The sequence below is a fragment of the Sceloporus occidentalis genome, unplaced genomic scaffold, assembly GCF_023333645.1.
Source record: "Sceloporus occidentalis isolate IW3139 unplaced genomic scaffold, rSceOcc1.0.p SCAF_6, whole genome shotgun sequence".
NCBI classification, from domain to species: Eukaryota; Metazoa; Chordata; class Lepidosauria; order Squamata; family Phrynosomatidae; genus Sceloporus; species Sceloporus occidentalis.
This window is the reverse complement of record NW_028316986.1, coordinates 88,697,349-88,711,085: the sequence shown is the minus strand read 5'-3', so window position 1 is coordinate 88,711,085 and position 13,737 is coordinate 88,697,349. Positions and strand designations below refer to the sequence as shown.

At 39.2% G+C, this 13,737-nt stretch overlaps 1 protein-coding gene across 1 annotated transcript; it reads left to right on the top strand.

Moving 5' to 3' along the window:
* The first annotated feature begins 1,501 nt into the window (after window positions 1–1,501).
* On the top strand, window positions 1,502–10,444 carry SMIM28 (small integral membrane protein 28). Its single transcript, XM_089528461.1, has 2 exons — window positions 1,502–1,828; window positions 9,385–10,444. Exons 1-2 carry the CDS (start codon window positions 1,718–1,720, stop codon window positions 9,766–9,768), a joined length of 495 nt encoding a protein of 164 aa, XP_089384587.1. The 5' UTR covers window positions 1,502–1,717; the 3' UTR covers window positions 9,769–10,444.
* The last annotated feature ends 3,293 nt before the right edge of the window (window positions 10,445–13,737 follow it).

Sequence of the window (13,737 nt, the reverse complement as noted above, 5' to 3'; positions counted from 1 at the left end):
ATAAAATGTGGCCCTAGGCTTACTGGCCACAACTTGGTACCATTCTCTGTAAATTGCACAGTTGATCCTGAAAACGGTGTCATGGATTGGTTCAAGGGCTGGACTCAAACTATGAGAGACAGATTTTGAATCCCCGCACAGTAATTGAAACCCACTGAGTGACTATGGGTAAGTCACACACTCTCAGCCTAAGAAGGCCATGGCAAACCTCCTCTGAATTAATCCTGCCAAGAAAACCTTATGACAAGGTTGCCATAAGTTGGTTGATTTGAAGGCACATAACAAGAAGCACTGCTGTTTGAAAACTATTGTTTAAATAATAATCAACAATCATTCAACCAGTTCAACAATCCATTATTAATTTCCCAATATCTATCATTTAACATTATTGAATTAATTTTCAATTAATTTTCACATTTCCTGAATGAGCCCTTAATGAGGCTGAACATGCTTAACATTATTAGGAACACAAAAGCCTTGAAAGGAATTTTTAAAATGGAACTTTAATAAAATAATTTATATTTGGGCCTTGACTAGCTTTTTAGGTTAGTTTTAAGTTTGTTTGTTGCTGTTTTATTTTTGTTTTTTTAAAAAAACATAAGCCAGTTTGACATTCGGAACAGAAAAAAAATTAGAAAGGGAGCATCCTTTCTTCTCTGGTCATGAGCTCCCTAGGGATGGCATTCCAGTAATAAGAGGTATACCCACCCTTAAATGTTGCTGCTGTGATGGCAATGAGCCTTTTAAAGTTTGAAATGACTATTGCAATTATATTAATGGATAGATAAAGAACAATAATCTGATCACATTTTTTAAAAAATGTTGTACTGAGCTCTACATATGTACCTTCTATAGGCAGGGTTCTCTTGTTTATGTTTGTTTGTTTAAATACTTATAATAACTGATTTAAGTCTAATGATGCTTATCCTGGAAAAAGAAAAGCCAAGGGCAGAATTAAGGGCAGAATTAAGCACATCAGATGTGTTGCTGCCATTATTGAAAGCAATCATATATCCTCAGTGGTCAAAGCCTCTGCTGGCAGTAGCTTTTCTCCGGATTTATCATTAACATCTACATTCTAATACTCCTAAATAATTCAGTACAGCTTTCAGCCTTATGCCCCTGCCTGCCTACCCAGAAACCACTTTCACAATTTACATTACATCTAAGTGAAAATAAATAAAAAATGCATCTGATTCTCCTTCTTCTTTGTCTTTGTGGCGATGTAAGCACTTTGCTCTCTCCTTTCAAATATGAGTAGTTTCTTCATCCCACAACCCACCCACCCCCATAAAAAGTATTTATTAGATCTCTAAAATTAGAAAATTATTTATCCACTCAGAGTGAGGACCATGTGGTCTCAGAGTCTCATGCAAATTCTCCTTTAATAATCCTAATGCAGGCTATCCTCCAATCAGAACACTATCCCATCCTGGATACCTGATGCCAGCTTTTCTGATAATGTAGGCCACTGAAGCAAATCCAGAGAGATTGAGTCAGAAGACGGAGTAGCATCTGAGATTTGTTTGGCCACTGTGCTACTTTTTCCGTCTTTGCTTCCTTTCAACAGCACAGAATTTTGAACATGACTTTTCGATGAGCTGCTCCTGCCTGGACAAAGCTGAAGAAGAAGGAGCACAGTTTAAAAGAAAGCAAAAAAGCAAGAACCTGGATTGAGGAAGAAGAACAAGGGACGGAGTTATACATCCATGAAAGCATGAGGTGGCTCTTGGGCAGCAGCTGGAAGAAATTTGGACATGCCGATAGGGGAAACTATGACTGGTTAACTAGTGAGCCAGGAGTGCCATTGCTAGAAACACAGCTACAGGTCTGTACTTTATAGCTCTCCTTGTGCTCTGTTTAGTGGAAGTTCATTCCTTCAAAATATATCATTTGGGGGTGGACGTTAGTTTGATTTACCTTCCTTGGTTGAATTATGCAATAATGTGGCACATACAGTTCAAGGCATGGTTTTACTTTTATTATTGCTTCGCCTGTGTTGTTGTTGTTCTGTTCTGCATCCTGAAGGAATAACATATCTGTTGATACAGAATCTAAACATTTAATCCAAAACTGACACTGAGTGCAAAATTAGAGTATGTTTCTTTCCTCTGTCATTTTCTCCCAAAATATCTTTCATTCTACCCCACCTCTTCTTTTTATTTTCTCTTCATCTCTACAAACCTACCCACAGATGTCACAGAAAGTGATACCCAGCAATGAACTCGTGTTCTCTAAGCTGTGTAAATTACTTCAAAGAATGCTGGGAAGCAGTAAAGGGAGGGGATGGGAAATGTCTGTCAGAAATGAAGGCACTGTAGCGTATGCAATGCAATTTTATAGCTAAGGAAACATTAACTCATTTTGATAATTAATATCTCCTAATGATATATAATATACAAAACAATTTATAGCCCATAGGGTCTTAAGAGCGTAGGAGTCCTGAATCAAAAATTATTTGGTACACATGTGTAGAATTTCAGACTGGACCATGCAGTCCTAAGCACATCTACTCCGATTTATTTCAATGGGCCCTATTTCCAGGAAAGGGTGCATAGGATAGCACCAAAGTAGAACCTATTTGCAATAAGACCAGAACAAGAGGTGTGAGATGATTTTTTAAAAAACTGATATCTGTACCATTGTGTAGGAAGACAAACACATATACAGCCACCCCTAACTCATGGATCTGGGATCCATGACCTTGAAAATCCACAGAGAGGCGACCTCCGCTATTTTCAATAGGGTGCACCCCCGGCACGCGCCCCCTGGTGCATGCGCATGGGCACGCACCCCTTTCAAGCCTATGGGGATTGAATATGTGCAAGCCTCTGTTTTCGTGGAAGGGAGCTGAAACAGATCCCCCATAAAAATGAAGGCCCACTGTACTTACAATGTTCTAGATTCACTCACAAATGCATAGATTTTTCATCCCAGCTTTCTTCTGAAAGTCTGCACTGACTAGTGTCATGTCTGAGTTAACACTGAAATAGGTCTGTTATAGTTTATTTATGTGTGTACATCATTCTCATGCTGGAGTCAACAAGCTATGAAGGGGCAGATGTGAAGTGGACCTCTGCTCAAATGGCAGATCAAATTCTTTTACTATATATACACTAATTGAAACAGCTTGCATTTTGTGTCTTATTCCTGCTGTTGATTAAATTATAAATTGTAAGTAAATTACCATCTGTATAACTGGTTTTCCTCTAGAGAAAAGCTGTTTTTTAAAAAGTGGGGGGAAACTCTATGCTTTTCTTACCTCACAGGAATAGTAATACATTTACAACTGTTTATAGGTGAATGTAAAATACTGAGACATATTTCTGGATAACAATACTTACTGTGCAATGGAGTATCTACAAAATTTTAACACTGAAAATAAACCTTATCTGTTCATTAGAATAGGAATTCCAGTTAAAGAAAACTCACTGTGAATCAACAGGTCTTCAGTTTCTTTAGTTTCTTGGTATTAAAAAGTAATAGAATTAGAGAGTTGTATTGAAAAAGCAGCTAAAAATGATACACATCTTCTCTGATGTTTTCCCCACTTTTTTACCAACTAAAGAGGAATCCAGAGAGATGTAAGAAAACCTTTGATTTCAGGTGTAAGACTGCCAGATGTAAATAAGTAATACTACAAAACAATGTATGTTCCATGGACACCCCGGTTAAAAACCAGACAATCGCTTTAGACAGAATGTTAAAGAGGTTGAGGGAGGCGGCTTTCCTTGGTGTACACATGTATTTCTTTTATCCCTCAGTTATCTTTGGTTTTGCTGAATCATCAAACAGTGCAAAAAGCTGAAAATTATACAAAATCAGTTTAACAGGAGACTCAGTGTACACAAAAACAATGCTTGTTCTTTCAAATGGCTTTCAGTTCTCAGATGAAAGGGTATTGGTGTACCTAGCAAAAGCAACACTTTAAATAATCAAGAAGCTGACTGCAGTACACATTATTCTGTGGCCAAAGCAAAGCATTCTCTAATACATCTTATCTATTGAATATCTATGCAACAAATGCTTTCATTGTTCCTGCATATTGATTCATGTCTCCCTTCCCTGATGAGATATGCAGTCTGAAGATAGAAGGCACACTTAAGAAACATTTGAAATGCATCCTATTTATTATGCCATTAGGCTGTGAGAGCCAGCATAGTGAAGTGGTTTGGACATTGGACTAAGACTCATTGATCTTGGGCAAGCCACACTCTCTCAGCCTCAGAGGAAGACAAAGGCAAACCCCTGTTCCACCAATCCTGCCAAGAAAACTCTGCAATAGAGTCACCTTAGGGTTGCCATAATCATAAATGACTTGTAGGCACACAACAACAACAACCTTAGGATGTAAATAGTATTAATATGGAGCAAAAGATAAAAATCACAGCTTTCTTTTATATTTTCCCGCCATATTACAAAACATATATTTAAATCGAAATACTACATATCTGCTTGTTCTCAAAACATATGATGGGAGGGTGGTTGTTCCCCCATGCCCACAGTACTTAGAATATATTGTAACCAAACCTTTGATATGTTGTAATGTTGATTATACTTTGTGATGATACAACAAAACACTGGCCCCATCTTTAGTTGATCTTTGAAATATTTTCTTCCATTTTCTTTTAATGCTTTCACCCTTTAAACTAGTGATACACTCCTTTGTCGTACATTTACTATTTCTATTCCCCTCTTGATGCATGGCAAACCTCTGGAAATCCCTTTCTTGAATTCACGAGAGGCTTTCATATAACAAGTAGAAGACTTCCCTTTTTTGGGGCCCTTTTGTCTTTGATACAAAATTGTAATGTATAAGAGAAAGACAGGTTCTCTCTTATGCAGGGTGACCAGACAACCTCCTTTTTCAGGATATGCCCTACATTTTGACCTTCTGTCCAGAAGAAATTTTAAAATGTCCTCCATCTTGAGCATGACTAAGAAGCATAAATGTATATTTATATTAGTGTTTATAGCTTTTATTTTGTAATGTCCTACATTTTTCTTGAATGGCCTACATTTTGCAGTGGTTTGTCCTCCTTTACTGTTATGATATCTAATCACTCTGCCCTTATCCATAATGCTTAGGGCCAGAAGTGTTTTGGATTTCAGTGTTGTTGTTTTTTAAAAATGGAATATTTGCATATACATAATGATATATGTTGGAGATGGGACTGAAGTGTAAACACAAAATTAATTTATGTTTCACATACACTTTATGCATACAGATTGAATTTTATGCACAACATTTTTAATAATTTTGTGTATGAAACTAAGTTTGTGTACACTGAACCATCAAAAAACAAAGGTGTCACTATCACAGACACCCATGTGGACGAGTTTGGAATTCTTGATAAAGGAGAGTCAACCTGTAATCAACTTACAGTTCTCCAGACATTGTTGAATTGCAACTCATATCAGCCCCAGCCAGCACAACTGATGATGAAGAATGGTGCCAGTTGAAGCCCAACAACATATGGAGGGCCACAAATTGCCAGCATGTTACATGGATTTGCAATTGGTTGACTGGCCAAACCCAAAGGGTGCTCAACAATGGCTCCTTTTCATCCTGGAGAGAAGTGACCAGTGGGGTCCCACAAGGCTCTGTCCTGGGCCCAGTGCTATTCAACATCTTTATCAATGACTTGGAGGACAAAATTGGGGGCATACTTATAAAATTTGCAGATGATACCAAATTAGGAGGAGTAGCTAATACCCCTGAGGACAGGATCAAAATTCAAAATGACCTTAATAGATTAGAAAGCTGGGCCAAAGCTAACAAAATGAATTTCAACACGGAGAAATGTAAGGTACTGCACTGAGGGTGGAAAAATGAAATGCACAGATCTAGGATGGGTATCACCTGGCTGGATGAAACTACGTGTGAAAGGGATCTGGGAGTCCAAGTAGACCACAAATTGAACATGAGTCAACAGTACGATGTGGCAGCTAAAAAGGCCAATGCAATTTTAGGCTGCATCAATAGAAGTATAGTGTCTAGATCAAGGGAAATAATAGTGCCACTCTATTCTGCTCTGGTCAGGCCTCACCTGGAATACTGTGTCCAATTCTAGGCACCACAATTTTAAAAGGATGTTGAAAAACTGGAGCGTGTCCAAAGGAGAGGGAGGGCAACTAAAATGGTGAAGGGTCTGGAAACCATGCCCTATGAGGAGCAGCTTAGGGAGCTGGGAATGTTTAGCCTGGAGAAGAGAAAGTTAAGAGGTAATATGATAGCCCTGTTTTCTGCTGCTCCAGAGACTAGGACCCAGAGCAATGGATGCAAGCTACAGGAAAAGAGATTCCACCTCAACATTAGGAGGAACTTCCTGACAGTAAGGGCTGTTCAACAGTGGAACAAACTCCCTTGGAGTGTGGTGAAGTCTCCTTCTTTGGAGGTCTTTAAACAGAGCCTGGATGCTTTGATTGAGATTTCCTGCATGGCAGGGGATTGGACTGGATGGCCCTTGTGGTCTCTTCCAACTCTACAATTCTATGATTCTATATGCAATGCGTAAATACACATAGAAAGGGACACTATAATTTGCTTGCTATGATATGTATGGTGCAATTCACATGTGTCCATCTGTCATGTTTGATCATATGAGTGTGGGGGAGTTATTAACATTTTGAAGCAAAATCTCACAGGTAAAACAAACAATAGCCTTACTGAGTGCAAATAATAATTTACAAAAGTTGTGTGTGTGCACGCATGCACACATGCCTTCAAGGCACCTTCCAAGTTGCCTGTTGACATATAGCAACCCCATGAATTTCATAGGGTTTTCTTAGGCAATGAATGCTCAGAGGTTGTTTTGCCAGTTCCTCCCTCTGAAATACACATACACTTAAATAATGTCCATAATAAGAATACTAAAATGTAAGCATTCATTTTACTGACTATGGGAGGGAAGGCTAAAAAAAATACAACTGAACAAAATAATGAATACGTTGCTTTTGTAATTAAAATACCGTCCTTTTTCAGGGAGGCCTCCTGTCTCCGCTTTCTTGGCTGGGGGTGAAGGCAGTGGCAGTTGTTGCCTAAAGTGCACTGTGTTGCCCCAAATACCTGTTAAGAGAAATATCAATACCTGACCATATTTTTCCCGGATCTCTCTGTAATCTATCATTCTGTTCATTATATTTGAGTCTATAAAGAGTTATTCCTTCCCATCTTTAGATCTTAAAGCCACACCACTACCCTACAATGTATTAGCACTCCCACCACTGGACTTTTCCCTACCTTATGTCAGGCAGTGGTATCACTAAGGTTTGTGTCACCCAGAGTGGTATCTCGTGGTATCATCCTCATGGACCTCCTGGGATGGAGGTGAGGAAGGGAGCAGGGCCTCACCCTGGGGAACCCAGCATCCTGCCACCATCTTCACCCCCAGTCAAGAAAGCAGAGACAGGAGGCCTCCCTGAGCAAGAACAGTTAGTTATAAAAGATCTCCACCTGCAAGGAAAAAGGAAGTCTCATCAAACAAGCCCCACAGAAGACAATCATGGAAAGGAGCCAAAAAATCTGAGTGAAAGGGGAGCAGAGAAAAAGGTCTGCAGGTTTACTGCCATCCTCACCTCCTAAAGAGGAGCAGCATGCCAAGAAGAGTCCCCCCCCCCAAGAGGGACCTTGGGACACCTCACTGCTGCCCAGTGTCATCTCCTCTGATGGTGTTACCTGGTGTGGTCTGCACACCTCGCTTTGCCTTAGTAGTGCCCCTGACTCTCAGTTTTTTCAGTCTCAGATGTCTCATTGCACCTTGCCTTGTTTTATGTGTCACCAGACATTTTCTAGGTAAAACATCCAGTGATACTATGCCATTTTTACCACTGTGCAAAGCTTATTGATTATACTAAATACTGCAAAAGGAAAAAGAAGAATGATACCTCTCCTGTTAATGAGACTTTCTTAAAAAAACAAAAACCAATCGGTTTCCTTTGTGCATGCAAAAGAGATTTCATAAATCTACATCATTTCTCCAAACCATGATCAGCTATGAAGATAGTGTAGGAAAGTGCACAGTAAGAACTGCCATTTTATAGATAGATTCAAAAAGCAATTTTTGTGATTGTTAAGATATAATTATGCATTGTACTGGTGTGGGATTTCTTTCCTCTGCATGTACTCAGAAAAGTGATTATCACCAGGAGGACTGAAGAATGCTTAAATGCTGTTAAATATCAGGCCTCTCCAGTTTATGATACTTACATTCATTAAAACCCGCATTTATAATGCTTGAACAAGAATTTAATGTCACTTGTAGTCTGGCCCGTTGGCATCTTGCTAAAAGCAAGGAACCATTGTTCTTGTAACTGAATAACTGTACTTTTTGTTTTCTCTCTTATGAGAGATTCAACATCCCCACACATGCACAGAGATAATTTCTTATTCCAGGACCCCTGAAATCACATTAAATTCTGTCAAATTGATTGATAGATTCTGAGCTTCAGTTTACCCAGACTAAGAATTTTTCAAACATTTATGTTTGTGGCATATTCTTCTATTTAAAGAATGCAATAGGTTGTTCTCACAACAGGAGAAACTGTGGTTTAAAATAGTAGTATTACCCTCAAAACTGGTAATCTTACAGATTTCACTTTCTTGCCCACTCCGTTCTACTAGTACATGGTTCCTTTGCTTTGTATTTTTCATGTTTTGTGAAAAATCGTGTTAGAGTACGTCCCACAAAAAAATCTCCCTTTAGTTAACCTATAGTAGGCTCTTGCAGATATTGTTGGCCCACAATTCCCATTATCCCCCACCTTTAGCTGTATGATGAGGCATATGGTGATCATGTGGTGCGATCTACAATGCAACAACTTTGGGCTGCATATTTTCCAGAGTTGGCTTACAAGTATGGTTATGTGAAGAGTGCATAAGAAATACTAGGCCTTTTTTAACAGAATTATTTTTACTTCTGTAACCCCAGGTAATCACCCTGTCAAACCCAGTTAGAAAGTGGCTAAAATGTTACTTTCCCTTTTACTGCCTAAATTATTATCATCTCTTTTATTCTTATCTTCCCTTTAAAAGAAAAAGGAAGTTACTAAAATGGGGTAAGGCTCTCACAAGGGCTGGGAGGCCCTCTTCAGTGGGACAGGCTAGGATGCAGGAGCTGACTGAGAATGAGGTGGATCACCAAAACACCAGATGGAGGCATCTTCTGACAGTAAATCTCCATATTCGGTGATGAACATGGGCTCTGCTCCTGTTTGGGAGAGCTAATTTTAAAATACCAAATACTACAAGCAAGGGACTGTTGCTTGTAGATGAAGCAGCAGATGTATCTGAGAGCTGTCATGTGAGCTGGTGATAAAAGAGGGGGCATTAGTAGATCATCTCCAAGTGTCTGATCCATTTTCTTTTCTCCATTGTGTTTACAGAGTCAGCACAAAACAAGCTCAACCAAAGAAGATATAGAGCCATTCTTATGCATCATCCTGCCAGCTACCATGATGCTCTTCCTGGCATTCTTGTTGCTATTCCTCTACAGACGCTGCCAGCGCCACAACCCTCAGTCTCAGATCTTCAGCATTGACCTCCCAGAATCCCTTCCAGAGCATGAGGTGACTGACCTCCTCTCTGTCTTGCCCTGGAGCAGTGAACAGAGTTTCCACTACTCCACGCTTCTCCCTGAGACTGCCTTTCTCACTGTATGCTTGCCTCCATCTTATGAAGAGGCCACCAAGAAAGCCTCCATGGAAGAGGACCATGTTCAGCTCTTTCAGGACCCAGTGCCTCCTTATGAAGAGACCAAACAACAGTAAACACACGGAAAAAGCTTTTGGATGGCGTTCACATCATGTTGTTTCTTTTTCTTAAGAAGAAAAACTGCAAACAAGGGACTAGCTATAAGCACAAAAACATTGATTGGTTAATGTATTCAATTATGACATTTTTAAATAGCACAGAAAACAAAACAGATTGCTGAGTAGGATGGAGAAGTTTATAAAAATTAATGCTATACCTCAGACATTTCTTCACAAAGTTGTTTTAGGGTGGCTCAATCTAAGTAATGCTGGAGATATTGCAAAAGCAGACACACAGAGAAACAAAGAAACTCAAATTTCTGAAAGGGCTTAACCATTTTTTAATGCGCTAACTTCATGGACATTTTATGAATTTAGGTAACAATGTATTAAGGATTTTTGAATCTTTACAAAGTGTACATACAGGTGGGGGAAATGACCATTAATATGAATCTGAAAAGGGAGGCCTGAATATGCTTGTGTATCAATCAATACCATTATATCTATCAAAACAAAAACATACTGAGAACCATGAAGGCTACCACTGTAGTCCAGACCTTCCATTGTTTTTAGGACAGCAGTGAAAGTCTAAATATGAGTGAAAGAAATCCAGAAAAGTTTTGCCATTCTGTGGAAGACACAATAAGATTATTTATGTACCAGTATGGTGGGAGTACAGAAAGATTCCACATTGTTTTCTAGGTCTAAAGAAAACATTGTCTATAATCCTTCTAATCTGGGCATAAAGTGGAATAAATATAGCTAAATTAAAAACAATAAAGTGTTTTTAAAAATCAGCTTTTGGTTTGTTTGTTTTTTTGCCTCCTCAAACAATCGCACTATATTACTTTTCTCTTCACCGCATTAGGAAAATGCTTACATAGCATTTGTAAATGCATAGTAAATGCTGGGATTATTTTGTCATACAATACTTTTCCATCAGTGATGAAAGAAGGACAATTAAACTTTGAAGTTGAATGTGAGGCTTAATGACACATTTCACTGCCACCCATACATTCTTTTTCCTTTCATAAGCATATCAAAAATAAATTAAGAATATTTTAGGACCCTGCACAATGGCATCCCTAGGATTGTTGTCACCAAGTGCAGTACCTCATGGTGTCACACACACCCATTGACCTCCTTTCATTTCAGAGCATAAAGAATCCTTAGCAATTCTTTTTTGCACTAATGTTACTCGTAAATCATAATTCCCATATACTATGCAATGTAATGCTAATAGTTGTGACATAAACAACTAGCAAAATTAAAATTATACCTTCAAATTACAATATCATACACACAACCTAAATGTATTTACATATACATAGTGAAGATTTGGTTAAAATGTCATTTTTTTGAAGAAAATGTAATAATAATAATTTTTAATTCATTTTTTAAAAAATAAAAAATTAAAATTTTGAAATTTGAAATTGTAATTTAAAAAAAATTATGGGGGCTCTCCTTTCTCCTCCCACTGAGGTTTATCCCACCCCCACTATCTCTTAAAGCATTTTAAAGGAAAGCAGATGAATGCCACAACCCATTTCTGCCCAAAGGTTGGTGTTTGAGGAACAGTGGTGTCACCTGATGTGATCAGATGTGGTCAGAGCCCCCCGCACTCCCCTAGTGACACCACTGACCCTGCATTGAGTGTTGACACTGGGATACAAGGGCTGAATCCCTGTTTGGTCATGGAAAACCTAGTGGGTGGCCTTGGGCAAGTCACAGCCTCAAAGGAAGGCAGGGGCAAACCCTTCTAAACAAATTCTTCCAAGAAAATCCCACATATGGCCTTAAGGTCGCCAAAATGGATGCAAGCTCCAGGAAAAGAGATTCCACCTAAACATTAGGAGGAATTTCCTAACAGTAAGGGCTGGTCGACAGTGGAACACACTCCCTTGGAGTGTAGTGGAGTCTCCTTCCTTGGAGGTATTTAAGCAGAGGCTAGATGGCCATCTGTCAGGTATGCCTTGATTGAGACTTCCTGCATGGCAGAATGGGGTTGGACTGGATGGCCCTTGTGGTCTTTTCCAATACTACGATTCTATGATTCTATGAGAAGTCAGAACAACAATAACCACTCACCTTGTTATATTCCACCAACACTCTACATGTGTTTGCTGAAAGGTCTTAGAACTGTCCCTTGGTAACTGACATGCTTTAATCACTGGTTTCTTACCCTTTCCAATTAAAAACATTTTTCCATGAAAAATTCATAATGAGGCGTGCTTGGTACAAAATAATATAGAAGAGAGAGAGAGAGAGAGAGAGAGAGAGAACTTTATATAAGTACATTAATTTGGACCTAAAATTTTATTTAATGAAGCAGTGTGTTTGTCTCCCCCAAGACTTTTTTGTAGTCCCAACTCTCTTGAATTGTCTTTTTTATGATATAGAGTGTCCTGTCCTGGAGGAGAGACTCACCTTTTTCACAAGCGACAACTCCCTCCCTTACATGGTTTAGCATTAAAAAGTGCATGTTTTTCCACACCAAAGAAGACTTCCAGCCACTACCATTTTGAGTGGGGTGGTGTTTATTTTTAGGATTTAGGGCAATTCACATGGTCCCTAGTGTGCCCCTAGAGCAGAAAATTGGTTCCTAAACCCACCCAAGTTGCTCACCCATTTCAGTGGGCCTCTTACATATTGTACAACCTCCAACTTTCCTGATTTGGCAAGAACAGTCCCTATTAATCCTCTATCTGTTTGTTTTTTGTACTACTTTTAAAATGCCCCTGTTTTTATCTCCTCTTCCCACCTCCCCCCTTTGTCGTCAGCTTACTTCAGTTGCTGCAAACTAATTTCAATGTGCACTCAATGAACTCGGCAGGAAAGAGATAGAGGGGCTGAATCTTGCCCTGCTCAGTAGCAAATGGATGCAGCCTTTCCTTGTCTGTTATTCCTCATTAATAACTTTTGTCATCTTTTCTACATTCTGATGTGGGTTAGCTACACATATCCCACCTTTCATTTGTTGTCCCCATGAGGCTGGGACCATAGCAGGGATGGCAGAAAGCCACCTAGCCTCCATGCTGTGATCCAGACGTTGAAATACCTGTGCTTATCCTAGAGAAGTGATGGCTGGGACTGGCAATTACGTTTTGTTCCCAATGTGTCAAGGACCATTGCCATATTGGTGCCCATTGGCAACAACTGTTTCTTCCTTTTCTAGAGACTTGCCAGGGGCCAGCAGCTGATGGCTGATGTACCAGCGTTGGTCCATGGACCACTACTTTGGCTAGAAGTACCTTAGAGTACAATGCTGCTAGCTATATCTTTATGTTGATGTCTGCTTTGACCCTTAGTTCTATGCTTTTCCTAGCTTGTTTTTCATTAGTTTGCATATCTGAAACTTTAGGGCATATAGTCTATTCATACAGATAAATAAGGTTACAGTTACTTGAAAGGATATGCCTCAGGTGACCATACTCATTAAGCCAAACACAAATCATTTGCTGCCAAGCAAATTTTAATTGTAGATAAGTTATGCAACTGCACAGGAGCTAGTTGATTTTACCATATTTTCTATTTAGAGTCTTATTGGTTGCAGTATTTGGATGGAAGACCCCCCCCCCCCAATGAATACCAAGTGTTATAGGCAATATTTCAAAGGAAGGAACTGGCAAACCACTCTGAGTATTCCTCACCTAAGAAAATCCTATGAAATTCATGGGGTCACCATAAATCAACAGGGGACTTGAAAGTATGTACACACACACGCACAGCCTTACTTCTACTTGAAGAAAAATTGAATAGGATTCTCAGGAAAGTGAGGGGGGACTGACTTCAGAGGAATTGTTTTGGTTTTTTTTCTGAAACTCTCAGTTCTGTTAGGCCTCTGGTGAGATGATAAGTAGCTTGTACAGAATAAAATGGGAGTTAATGGAATCTCCCTGGAGAATACACCTTTCCTTGGTTGCATGTTCTTTCTCAGTAATAACTTTTGTCATTTTTTCCACACTCTGATGTTGCTTACCTTGGCTT